We start from the raw sequence: 13,488 nt of genomic DNA, 5'->3' as shown, positions 1-13,488 counted from the left end.
CGAAAACATTACGCCGTGATAAACAATTTTAGAAACAATTTATCCACTATTTTTCTAAAAAATTGCACAGCGTATTTGATCAATAATGACTCGGCAATTTTCAGTTTTTGGCTGCTGGAGAAGCAGTATGCGCCCTAGTTTTAACCATGTAAAAGGCATTAGTTTTCAATTCTGCAGATCAGTCTAATCAAATGTGACAAAAACGGTCACAAATATAGAGGAGTTTCAGTATATTGTAACAGTGTTTCAACTCGATACGACTACTGCTATGAATACTCACGGGTCAGCCAGGCCAGTGACGTCCATCTTGGGCAGGTTCCGAGCTTTGAGCAGCACCACAGTGAGGCGTGCAGCAGCTGGTTGCCAGCAAAGAGACACCAGCACCTCACCTCGACCCACCGAGCGCATCTGAGTTGACATAAGAATATTATATTGTCTAGATATTGAGGAAATCTTGAGCTGGTTTTATCTTAAACAAAGGATGGAAAAAACAAGATTTACTGCTCATATAGAATGAACATAAACCCAAATTTTACAAACACTTCCATCCGATCGGAACGGTCGACCTTGACAATTTTCGGTTAGTTCAACTACATACTGTAATGATGTCGGATCTATAATATGGGAGCTTAAATAAAAGACGATTGGTGATCATTACAGAATTATCCAGGCGTCTAACTGATTTGACAGCTGACCCAAGATCTGGTACGTATCTCTGTCAGAGGATAAGTTTGGCCAAACAAAGAGGTAATGTAGCCACCTAACCTGCCGACCGCGATCTTCGCGATATATAGGTACTATATTTTGTAATTTATTTATTTGAATAGATCCAAATAATAATCAACTTTACATGCAAAAAAAGATGACCACAGTTCACTCACACAGAAAATAAAATCAAATTGTTCTGACCCAAATATCTTTGGCAATATTTTAAATAGTAACCAAAATTCCAAATTCAACATTTTTCGAAAAGTAGAACAGAAAGTTAATGACGGTGACGTGAAAGGTGCTGCATCTATACTTTTTTCAAATGATATCCTGGCACCCGACTCAAATGAAACACTTTTGGCTTTACAAAGTAAACACCCATCACCAGATGCTAATTGTGTTATTCCGGAACCATCTTTTTCCGATAATCATCTACGGGCTAATGATGGTGATGTACTAAAAGCAATAATGTCCTTTAAGACTGGTTCTGCCGGCGGCCCCGATGGACTGACACCCCAGCATCTGAAAGATCTGGTATGTCCTTCCACAGGGGATGCGGGTAGAGCGTTGCTTGAGGACATTGTTCTCTTAGTAAATCTCATGCTTTCTGGAAAAGTTAATACCGAAATTACCGAAATTTTATATGGTGCGAATATATGTGCTCTTAAGAAAAAAGATGGTGGTATTCGTCCTATAGCCGTGGGCTGCACATTTCGACGCCTTGTTTCTAAAATTTGTTGTAAACATATTTCTCCTTTCCTATCAACTAAATTCATTCCAACTCAGTTGGGTTTCAGCTGCAAAAGTGGTTGCGAAGCTGCAGTCCACGCTGCGCGAACTTTTTTGGAGAGGAACTCTGGTGATGTCTATTTAAAATTAGATGTGAAAAATGCTTTTAACTCTGTTGATAGGGGAGCTCTGCTGAGAGAAGTTAAAAATTCAATTCCTTCAATATATCATTATATTTGGCAATGTTATAGTAAACCATCCAGATTATTATTCAAAAATCATAATATTTGGTCTTCTGTTGGCTGTCAGCAAGGCGACCCTCTTGGTCCAGCAATATTTAGCCTTGCCATTCATTCCGCCATAACAAAACTAAAATCAAAATTTAATGTTTGGTACTTGGATGATGGTACTTTGGGTGGTGAAGTGGACTCTGTTTTAGACGATTTGAAAGTTGTAATAGAAAGTTTTAGCTCAATCGGCCTTGAGTTAAATTTTTCAAAATGCGAGCTTTTTATCGGCGAGAATTTCCAAATCTCAGACCGGGTTGATATTACCAATAAATTTAATGTTCTGGCCCCCAATATTAAAGTTTTGGATAAGAATTCACTTGACCTTCTTGGAGCTCCATTATTTCCTGTTTCATTTCCAACGATCTTAAACGATCACATTAAAAAATTTAATAATGTTTCGGACAGATTATTAAAAATTAATTCTCATATGGCCTTAACTATTATTCGGTCTTGTTTATTTGTTCCAAAATTTACGTACCTCTTAAGGTCTAGCCCGTTATGGAAATTTCCAAATTTGCTTGATGTGATTGATATTTCACTTAAAAATATTTTAGAAACCGTTTTGAATTGCGCGTTTACAGATCGTGCATGGTCTCAAGCCTCTTTACCGATACGGTTTGGTGGTTTGGGTACTCGCAAAGTTTCGGGCGTTGCCTTACCAGCATTTCTATCTTCAGTTCATAGTGCGCAGCCTTTGGTTACTAGAATTGTAAATCATGTACCAGGTAACTCAGAGATTGTGTATTTGAACGAAGCTAACAATGTTTGGCTAAATATTGCAAACATTCAAAATTTTCCAGACGATTTAAAGTGTCAAAAAGCATGGGACGCACTTCTTTGTAAGTCAGCCTTTGATGATCTATTGATCTCATCTACTGACATAACAGAGCGTGCTCGTCTTTTGGCCGTGACACAAAATGAGTCGGGCTTTTGGTTACAAGCCTTGCCTTCTGCGCCGATTAGAACGCTACTTGACAATATGACATTGTCAATATGCGTATCACTCCGGCTAGGTATAAAACTGAATGAACCACATCAATGTAGATCTGGCGTTCAGGTAGATGCTCTTGGACGCCACGGGTTATCCTGCCTAAAATCGGCAGGCCGTATCAGTCGTCACGCCAGCATTAATGAAGTCATCCGCAGGGCATTTGCCGCTCTTAATATACCAGCTGTTTTAGAGCCAAATGGTATTACCCGCCGCGATGGCAAGCGTCCTGATGGAATGACGCTGGTGGCTTGGGCACGGGGAAGGGCGCTGGTGTGGGACGCTACTTGCGTCGACACTCTGGCTCCTTCTCATGTCCATGTTACGTCAGTTGGTGCTGGGGCTGCTGCTTCGACTGCCGAAGACAGCAAGCGTCGCAAATATGTTGGTCTCAGTGAGTCATACATCTTTGTGCCGTTTGGTGTCGAGACACTTGGCCCGTGGGGCCCAGAGGCGCGGAGAATGTTCAAAATACTATCTTCGCGCCTCAATAAGGCTACTGGAAACCCAAGCGCTGGCAGCTATTTCGGTCAACGGATCAGCCTTGCTATCCAACGGGGTAATGCTGCCAGTATTCTTGGTACGCTTCCACGTAATGATAGTTTTAATTTTATGTAGTCGTAGTATTGTAAATATAGTTATAAGATTTGTTTTGAATAGATTAAAGTAAAAATAAATATTTATGATATGTATAATATAATTTTTTTTATAGAAAGAATGTTATTAATTATTAAGTCATGTGTAATTAAAGTTATATTTCATAACGTTAAAAAATTGTATAATAAAACTTGAATGGTCTGGAAATAGAAATTTACCAAGCCCACCCGCGGATGCAATGCCTTACAATGACTACATTTTGGTATTACTGCTTCACTTACTGCAAAAAAAAATTCTAAGAAAATCGTGACTACCTTCAAGCTGCGTGGTTGTATTTCCCGGCAGAGAGCCATGGCTTCCCCGCTGTGGAGCTCTAGGTTTGACAGTGGAGACACCACCTCCCCTATTATCTCATCCCGTGAGTATCTGAATATTGAGAAAATTACATTCAATGCAACTTTATTCTTATAAAACTTAAATACAAAAAAATTACCAAAGTTGATGTTTGATATACTTAACGATTTTTAAGTTCAAGTAATTCACCACACTTCTCAATTTCTCAATTCACCAAATCTCAGATTAACAGAACACCCCTTAGACGTAGAGTTGAGAGATGTAATGGGGGTTTACTCTGGAGGCTCCAGCTTGAACCGTATCAAACTGAAGAGGAGTACGGGTGACCTGATGAGAAGTGATCACCACCTCCCACACTCTCTTGCAACACCACAGAAATCACAAGAGAGTTGCCGACCTGTTAGGTGTACGCGCTTTTTTGAAATGTGACCATATTGTATCGATATAGAGTGGTAAAAAGTTCTTTATAAGACACGTAATTACAATTTTTATTTAATTTAAATTATTGCAATTCACGTAGGACTCTCAATTTCTAAAATACAGATTTATAAAAAATATTAGAAATTCAGAATTGTTCTAAAGTTTAAGGACTTACCTGTCAAAGCTGAGAACGATAAAGTGAAGGGTGGTCCCAGTGAGCTGATGGGGAGCGATGCCGTAGAAGGTGAAGTCTTCATCATAAACTGGGCAGCGAGTCTTGCGGACCACTCTGAAAATATAGATTAAGAAGAACATGTTATGAAGGTAAAGAAGTAAGGCCTAAGACCACCACAGTAAATATAACATAACATATTGCTAAACTTATTGAACTTCATGAAGCTACTTCAAAGCTACATCAGTTCGTAAAGGCCCGTTGACATGGGGGACTGATAAGGAACTCCCAGTACATCTTTTAAGTAATAGAATAACAAAATTGCTTACCCTACTTAATATAATACTATACAATTTTAGGTGGCCTGTGTAGATCCAGTCAAGAGCATGCATTATTTTCTATATATAGCAGATTTTATCTTCTATAGAACCAGCTATACTATAGTCCAAAACTATAGTCTATAGTAAGCTGTCTTTGTCAAAGAAGCTTTAATATTTTTCTTAAATTTATTATCAGTGAGTCCTAGTATAGTGTAATATATTTTTTTTTACTGCAAAATAGAAAAGGTCTTAGACCTATGAAGGAGCCCGTACCTGGTCAATATACGCACTCACATTATACAGTTAACTCATTCTTCTTGAATTGAATTAATTCAAATCATAATTTTTCTTGAATTCATTTATATTTTTTTCTAACATATTTATATATATATGTATGGTGAGACAAGGTTTAGGATGTTTATCATCTTGGACGCATATTATAATTTTTTTACAATGCAGTACCGCTCAGGATTATTGAAAAACGCCAAAAATTCTGAGCAGCACTACAATCGCGCCCGTCACCTTGAGACAAGTCTCATTTCCGCAGTAATTTCACTAGCTACGGCGCCCTTAAGAACGAAACACCCACAAATGCTTACACATTACTGCTTCACGGCAGAAAAGGCGCTGTAAAATTATACTGATCAACCAGCTAATGTAAAATCTTAACCCTTCTCGGTTTCTAGCCCCCATACCTTGTCTTGACCTTATGCTGCTTGTCTGGCAGGAGCTGCAGCTTGACGTAGGGATCAGGACCGGCTGGCTCGCGACCTGGCAGGTTTTGGCAGGACACCACGGACACCACCAGAGCACTCTTCTCATTCTCGTAACTGGCAGAAAGACTTACGTTATGGCCATGGTATCCACATGTGTCGATTAACTGGGCTTATCATGCAACACACAGATATACCTCACAATCATTAGGTCTACTACTTATTAATAATTGGTGATTTTGTAAAATAATTTAGCACTCAATACCATGCATAACGCGTCAATATGTAACTTTAAATTATAGTTCTTATCAACTACTAATCCTAAATATTTGTATTTTTCTACATATTCTATTGCGGAACAGTTACAAGTTGTTTTATTTCGGTGTAAACATTCGTAATTATGTCCTAATATAGCTATATTATTGTAGTTTACATTTTTTGCCTTTCATTTGTAGATGGAAAAAATGTACAAACACTTAGTTTTTTCTAAATTCAATATGATGCTGTTGTCATGCGCCCATTTTATGATATTTTCGAAATCGTGTTGGACTGCCGTTTGTGCACTTTTGCACATTGTAAACCCAATAGCGCCGAATACAGAGACTGTCGGCACCCCTAGGGTCACCTTAGCCTCTTCACAAATGGTTCCATTTATCATCGTGTTTATTGTCTGATTAGAGAGGTACTTTCTGAACCACTGATTCATTTTAGATTTTAAATGAAAATTCAAAAATTTTAATTTAAATTTGGAGTACCGGTACACCATTAATATTGTAAATTGCAGAGTAAACTGCCAGGTATTTATTGGCATAGCTATTTAGTGATTTTTAATCTCTGTTTCATTTTTATTGAAAAGCTTAAATCAAGTTGGACATCAAGTATTTTTTTTATCGGTACAGAACCCTAATAATAAAATATCTACATACTTATGGGCCTAATAGAGAAGTGATCATAAACATTAATGTCGATTTATAAATGAATTAAGTTCAATGCCGAGGTCGTAAAATGTTCAGCCAGTTTTACTTCTGTCGAGCGCGACCTTTCTGTAGGTCGTTAATGATCGATACCTTCTTACGACGACATAAAATTTGAACCCTATTTACCGGACTAAATGAACCTTCACAGTTTTTATAACAGTTGCTTAATAATAAATTGTTTTCGTTTTTAGCGTTACTGTATGATGAAATCAGAATTACAACCGTATTTATGCTCTAACGAAGCTTCCCAATCTGACGACAGAGTGCAACGTGGGCACTATTCGACTTCAGTAATGGGATGGTGGGGTATTAGCTATGAAGGAGTATCTGAGCCATTCTTTTGTGAAAAAGGTATCAAAACATTGGCACAATTGTATCAAAATATAATTCTGGAGAAGTTAGTGAAGCCCCTTAACACCATCTTTAATAACCAAGAATAGTCCTTCCAGCAAGACTCAGTGCCGGGACATAAAGCTCAGTCTACGCAGTCTTGGTTGGAAACGAACGTTTCGGACTTCATCAGAGCTGAAGACTGGCCGTCGTCTAGTCCAGATCTTAAACCACTGGATTATGATTTATGGTCAGTTTTAGAGAGTACGGCTTGCTCTAAACGCCATGATAATTTCGAGTCCCTAAAACAATCCGTACAATTGGCAGTGAAGAATTTTCCCATGGAAAGAGTGCGTGCTTCTATTGATTACTTAAAGGCATTAAAGGTATTTATTTTCTCAAAATTGATTCCTTTAGAATTCCTTTTGATGTCATTTCTAATAATGGCCTCAACGTTTGAAGGACTGTATTGCAGCCAATGGAGACCACTTCGAATAAGCTTTTTTATATTTTACACTGTAAAAGTAATAAATGTTATTTGCAATAGAAATATTTTTTCTTTCTTTGTTTCAGTATTTATGGCAAGACTAGATATATTAAACTATTAAACCAATTGACCTAACTATATTAATAGTAGTAGACATTCTATAGATTAGATGGCCAAAAAGCTGGCAACATTAACTTTTTTAATCGCTACGTGAAGATGACTCCCGTCCCCTACCTCCTTTCCTTGCCCCGCGCTCGCCTACACTCTCATTAAATACCGTAGTATTCTCATGTTTTAGTGAGTATTAGGTATATGCATGCGGATTTGTGAAAAGTTTGATCAAAGTCAAAGTCAAAAAAATCTTTATTCACTGTAAAACTTTATAAGTTATTATTTAGTGCAAGTTTTTTTTTTCGGTAGCTAACACGCGTGAGTCGAGTGTTATTACAGTTTATAATTACATTTTCTCACAGTGCCTATTAATAACTTGTGTATAGCAGTTTTTATTATCTTATTGGTGGTGGAGTATTTTTACTTGTAAGTATTTATTAACAATTTAACATAGATATCTAATTGCGTGCTTACTAACTTAGACTTACTACCAACTTATCCATTATGGATATAACCCCCCCAGAACCTCCGGATCCTCCGGATATTCCATTACCTGGATCGAAACGTCGTTTACAGGACAGCGCAACACATAACGCAAATGCAGTCTCTAAAAAGACAATTATTGATACCGATATGGCTTCTGCATCCATACAGAATATATATAATCACCCAACTTTAGTTGTGGGGATTAAAGAATACACCTCATTAGATAAAGGTCCATTTATTATTCATGTTTCCCGCACTGAAGAAGATCCCTCTTCAGGTTTAACAATAAGACCTATAAAATTTGGTCAACTTTTATACAGACATAAAGTTGCCAATATATGCCCGGATGGTATTCAAAAAGTTGGTAGGAATAAAATAGCAGTAACCTTCAAATCAGCTTCAGATGCCAACAAATTTTTAGATAACCCACTTTTAACTGCAAACAAATATGAAGCAAATATACCTAATTATAATATTACAAAGATGGGTATTGTCCGCCAGGTTCCGGTGGACTTATCCATGAATGAGTTTGTCGAGTCAGTTGATCTTCCCACAGGTTGTGGAAAGATTTTAAAAGCTCGCAGTCTCAATAGAAAAGTTATTGAGGATAATAAAGTTTCTTGGATCCCAACCCAAACTATAGTTATTACTTTCCAAGGACAATCACTCCCTACCAGAATATTCCTATTCCATAACTCCCTTCCAGTAGAAACTTACCTCTTCCCCACCATTCAATGTCAGAACTGCAGCAGATTTGGACACATTAAAACTACATGCAGATCCAACTCAAGGTGTTATAAATGTGCCCAATCCCACTCTGGTGACTCATGTAATATACTAGAAAAAGATGCAAATTGTATTAATTGTTCTGGACAACATTTTTCCACCAATAAAGGTTGTCCTGAACATGGTAGGCAAAGAACAATTAAAATAATAATGTCACAAGAGAACATCTCTTATGTAGAGGCAGCAAAGCGTTGCCCAAAATCTACAAGGCCATTCACAGAAATTCTAAGTAATCCTTCCTCATCCCATAATGCCCCTACAACCCACACGAGCCAGACTAGTATTCCTTCTGCTCCAACTACCTCATATAGGAAAACTGTTACTTCTCTTCCACACTCTAGAGCCCCATTAAGCAAGTCCTATGATAAAGCTGCTCATCAGGCCATTATTGCTGAGGTACCTTCAGTGTTCCCCAATGGCTCAGCATTAATGCATCAGTCTATTCCCTCCTCTACAGTACAGAATGAAAACCTCCTGGAGGTTCTCCTTTCACTCATTCTAAGTCTCATATCAAGTAACACTCTTAACATACCGTCCAACGTTGCCCATAAACTATCTCACATCTTATCCCTTTGTAACAATCATGGCCCCAGTGACCATCCTTCAATGGAACACCAGAAGCCTACGTCCTAGGAAACCAAGCCTTATTCATCTTATAAATAAATACATTCCCTCTGCCATCGCCATATCTGAGACATGGCTGGCCCCTGGATCACACTTCAGGGTCCCGGGCTATGCATGCCTCAGGGATGATCGAGCAGATGGTGTTGGTGCAGGCTGTGCCTTATTTATAAGACGCACCCTTCCCTTTTCCCCAATAATCCTTCCAAACCAACATCCTGGTATAAATATTGTTGCTGCAAAAGTTTTGAACATCTCCATGGTCTCTATATACATCCCTCAACCTCATTCAACTATGATTGCAGACATCCTCCATTTAATCTCGTCTATTCCCTCTCCTATGATTCTAATGGGAGATTTTAATGCACATCACATGTCTTGGGGCTCTAGCACTACTGATTATTTTTCTCTTTCCCTTCTTGATATTTTTGATGAATGTAATCTCTGCATAATAAATGATGGCTCTCCAACCCGCAGGGTTGCTCCTTCTCAAAATCCAAAAAGTGCAGTTGACCTGACCCTATGTTCTCCTTGTCTTGCTTCTCTTATTTCTTGGAACATCCTTCAAAATTCCAATGGCAGTGATCACTATCCTATTATCATTTCATTACCTGATAAAGTAATCCCTGCTCAAAATTTTTCCCCTTCTCTCAAATACAGATTAACAAATGCTAATTGGCAGCAATTTTCCACTTGCCTTGATGAAAAAATTTTAAGCTTTCCCAATCCTAACCATTCAAATGCTGTTGAAAATTATAATAAATTAGCAGAGGCCATGATATTTAGTGATGACCAAAATTTTCCCATAAAAAACCATCCAATAGTAAAATTTCAACTCCTTGGTGGGATTCAGATTGCACCAAGGCTGCTAAGGATGAAAATTAGCCGAAAAAACATATAATAGGAGCATGACTTTGACCAACTTCATTAATTATAAAAAAGCTGCTGCCAAGGCCACTAATTTATTTACCAAAAAGAAAAAACAAGGTTGGATCAATTTTTGCCAGAGCTTATCTCCCTGTACTCCATCTACAATTGTATGGAAACAAGTTAAAAAATTTAGGGGTTCTTACAATCCTTCGGAGCATGACTCAAGTGTAGATCCATCTGTATGGCTTGAATCCTTTGCAGATAGGTTGTCACCCCCTTCAGTTCCTAATGAAGACTATCTCCCTTCACCTCCAATCCCTCTCTCATCAACTCATAGTTTAGACTCCCCTTTCTCTTTTTCAGAACTCCTTCTGGCATTGGATGGCTTAGTTGACACTTCTCCCGGGGCCGATGGCATCCCCTATTCTTTCCTTAAACAATCTTCAATCAGATCCCAAGAATATTATCTCAAAATTATCAATAACCTATTTGATGTCGGTGCCATACCTCCATCTTGGAAAAATCAAGTGATCATTCCTATACTCAAACCAGATCAGAGTCCATCTAAAGCCACCAGTTATAGACCTATTGCCCTATCATCAGCTCTTGCAAAAATATGTGAACATATGATCAAACATCGACTTGAGTGGTTTGTTGAATACAATAACCTCATTTCCGATTCCCAGTTTGGATTCAGAAAGGGGAAGAGCTCATTAGATAGCTTGGGTATCCTTACCACTGATATAAGATTAGCCCTTTTCCAAAAAGAACCTCTTTTGGCAGTTTTTCTAGATATAGAATCCGCATATGATAACGTGTCTCTTCCTCTGCTCAGGAGCAAACTCATTAGCTGAGTATTCCAGCGAAGTTAACTCGATTCATATGCAATATGCTAATTGAACGAACAATTACCATTAAAGGCCCATCCTCATACCTACCTCCTAAAACAGTTTGGAAAGGTTTACCTCAAGGTTCTGTTCTCAGTCCTTTACTATACAACCTGTATACCTCTGATATTTCTAGCACAGTTACCCCCTTTTGCCAAATCTTGCAATATGCAGATGATATTGTTCTATATACTTCTGATAATTCTATACAGGCTTCTTCTAATCGTTTGAGTCATGCTCTAGAATATCTCTCATCATACCTCTTGCAACATGGGCTAACACTATCACCTTCCAAAAGTAGGGTAGTTTTATTCACCAACAAAAAACGTCTCCCTGTAATCAAAGTCAAAATTTACAATATTGAAGTTCCTTTTGTCGATAATGTTAAGTTCTTGGGTGTATGGTTGGATCAAAAATTGACAGGTGTAAAGCACTTTAACTACATCTCCCAAAAGTGTGAAAAAAATATTAATATCCTTCGCTCATTATCTGGCGTTTGGTGGGGGGCTCACCCCTTCACCCAAAGATTGCTATACAATGCCATAATTCGTAGCCACATGGATTATGGCACGTTACTTTTGGTTCCAGGCAATAAGGCAGGTTTAGATAAGTTAGACAAATTACAGGCAAAATGTTTGCGCATTATATTAGGAGCTATGAAATCTAGTCCTATTAATGCTATGCAGGTCGAGTGTGTAGAACCTCCCCTCTCGCTTCGTCGACAGTTCCTCGCTAATAAACTGTTTTTTAAATTTGCGGAATTCCGGGATCACCCTTTGCTACATAAATTAGATCAATTAGTTGGCCTATACAACAATAACCAAATTTCTCAAGATAAGAGATCATGTCTTGCCCATAGTTACCTATTATACTCTCAACTCCCTAACCCCTTTTTTCAACTGTCGAAATTACCGCTATTCTCAATGCCTTTCACTGCACTCACCTTCCAACCCTTAATAATTTTAGATCTGGGCATTAATAAGTTCACCATAGAAGCTAACAAAACATTTTCTCATGTTATGCATTCAGATTTCCAAAATTGGCATAAGATTTTCACTGATGCTTCTAAAATACACATGAGCCCAGTTGGTGTTGCAGTATGGATCCCCTCCACAAGAATTGTATTAAGTTATAGCTGCCCAACCGTCACTTCGGTATTCACAGGGGAAGCAATTGCTATACTTGAAGCTATTTTATTTATTAAGTCCCATGGCCTAAACAATTCTATTATATTATCAGACTCCAAAAGCTGCCTTCAATCCATCCTCTCAAATCCATTTCGCTCAAAAAGTAGGTTTCCAATTATACTTAAGATAAGAGAAAACTTGAAAGAGTGCTATGATCTCAACATCAACATAGTTCTAGCATGGATACCAGGCCATGCAGGTATAATCGGCAATGAAAATGCTGATGCTTGTGCCAGGTCAGCTGCTCATACAGGCTCCCAACAACATTCTCAAATCTTCTCTCATGACTTGTGCTCCACTTTGAAAATAAATATGTTTGAGAGGTGGTCAAACATCTGGCAGGTTTCCAAAACTGCTAAAGGCGTCTTTTATGGTGATATACAACCTGTAATCCCTTTAAAACCGTGGTTCTCCAAATTTAGATTCCCCAATAAATCAATAATATCAACAGTTTGCCGGTTACGCTTAAACCACTCTTGCACTCCAGTATTCCTAGCCAAATTAAGAATTAGAGACCATTCTCTATGTGAATGTGGACTTGATGAGGGAAATGTAGACCATTTATTCTTTAATTGCCCTTTAATGAAGTCTTCCTTGTACAACTTTATACCTCCTGAAATCCCCCGCCCCACCTCCATGAAATGCCTCCTCACCTTTGTTTTCACTCCTTAAATACTTTATGTAAATATATTAAACAGAATAATATTAAGTTATAACTAACACAATAAATGTTTTATATAAGTAATATTATCAGTGTTTGTCCATTATAATCTAACAGCATGTATATTTGTTTCAGGTATAATAAGAAAATAAATCTGTATTGATTCTGGGCACCGGTCATTACTATAATCACTTATAAATTCGTTTACACCGATCAAATGACACACTCTAAGCTTGTTGGTCTACTGAAACGTGACATTGGCGAGTTGTGGTGCCCCTTCCACAGAAGCCACTAGAAAGAATAGAATAGAATATTTAGTGCAAGTCAGGATGAAGTACAAAAGTTACAATAGCATTCAAATGAGTATAACAATATTCATTAACAAAATTTAGAATATTAATTCCAACTATCTTGCTTTATCATTCAAATAATGTTTCCTATTATAATAGGCCTTGGATGTTAATTGATACATTTAATTTTGTTTATAGGTAATATTTTAGTATAATTTGGGACTTTATTATAAAATATAACACAATCCACTTTAAAAGATTTAGCAATTTTACGGTGCCTAGTAGATGGATTAGTTAGGCGAACAGCCCTTCTATACAAGAAATCTTACTCTATACTATTTATAGTGTAAGATTTCTCTATGTAAGATTATTTATTATTATTTTAATTACACTTTGCCTGGCTATCTACCATCATGTACTAAAATAAATATAAGTTTTACATTAAACTTGATAATAATTGGCTATTTTAGACTCTAAGTTAAATAAGGAATACCTGCTTGTTCA

The 13,488-nt window shown here is 37.5% G+C and overlaps 1 protein-coding gene across 1 annotated transcript in view; it reads right to left on the bottom strand.

The window, feature by feature from the left end:
- Positions 1–13,488, bottom strand: part of LOC126968810 (synaptotagmin-4) — a 36,843-nt gene that overhangs the window by 2,365 nt on the left and 20,990 nt on the right. Inside the window, exons 5-8 of the mRNA XM_050813943.1 lie at positions 5,274–5,408; positions 4,262–4,375; positions 3,627–3,738; positions 281–408 (exon numbers count right to left, since the gene is read on the bottom strand). Of these exons, the coding sequence (XP_050669900.1) occupies positions 281–408; positions 3,627–3,738; positions 4,262–4,375; positions 5,274–5,408 (489 nt within the window). The remainder of the gene's footprint in view (positions 1–280; positions 409–3,626; positions 3,739–4,261; positions 4,376–5,273; positions 5,409–13,488) is intronic.

The sequence above is a fragment of the Leptidea sinapis genome, chromosome 16, assembly GCF_905404315.1.
Source record: "Leptidea sinapis chromosome 16, ilLepSina1.1, whole genome shotgun sequence".
NCBI classification, from domain to species: Eukaryota; Metazoa; Arthropoda; class Insecta; order Lepidoptera; family Pieridae; genus Leptidea; species Leptidea sinapis.
Note: the sequence above shows the minus strand (reverse complement) of the source record. Positions and strands in the feature narration are given on the sequence as shown.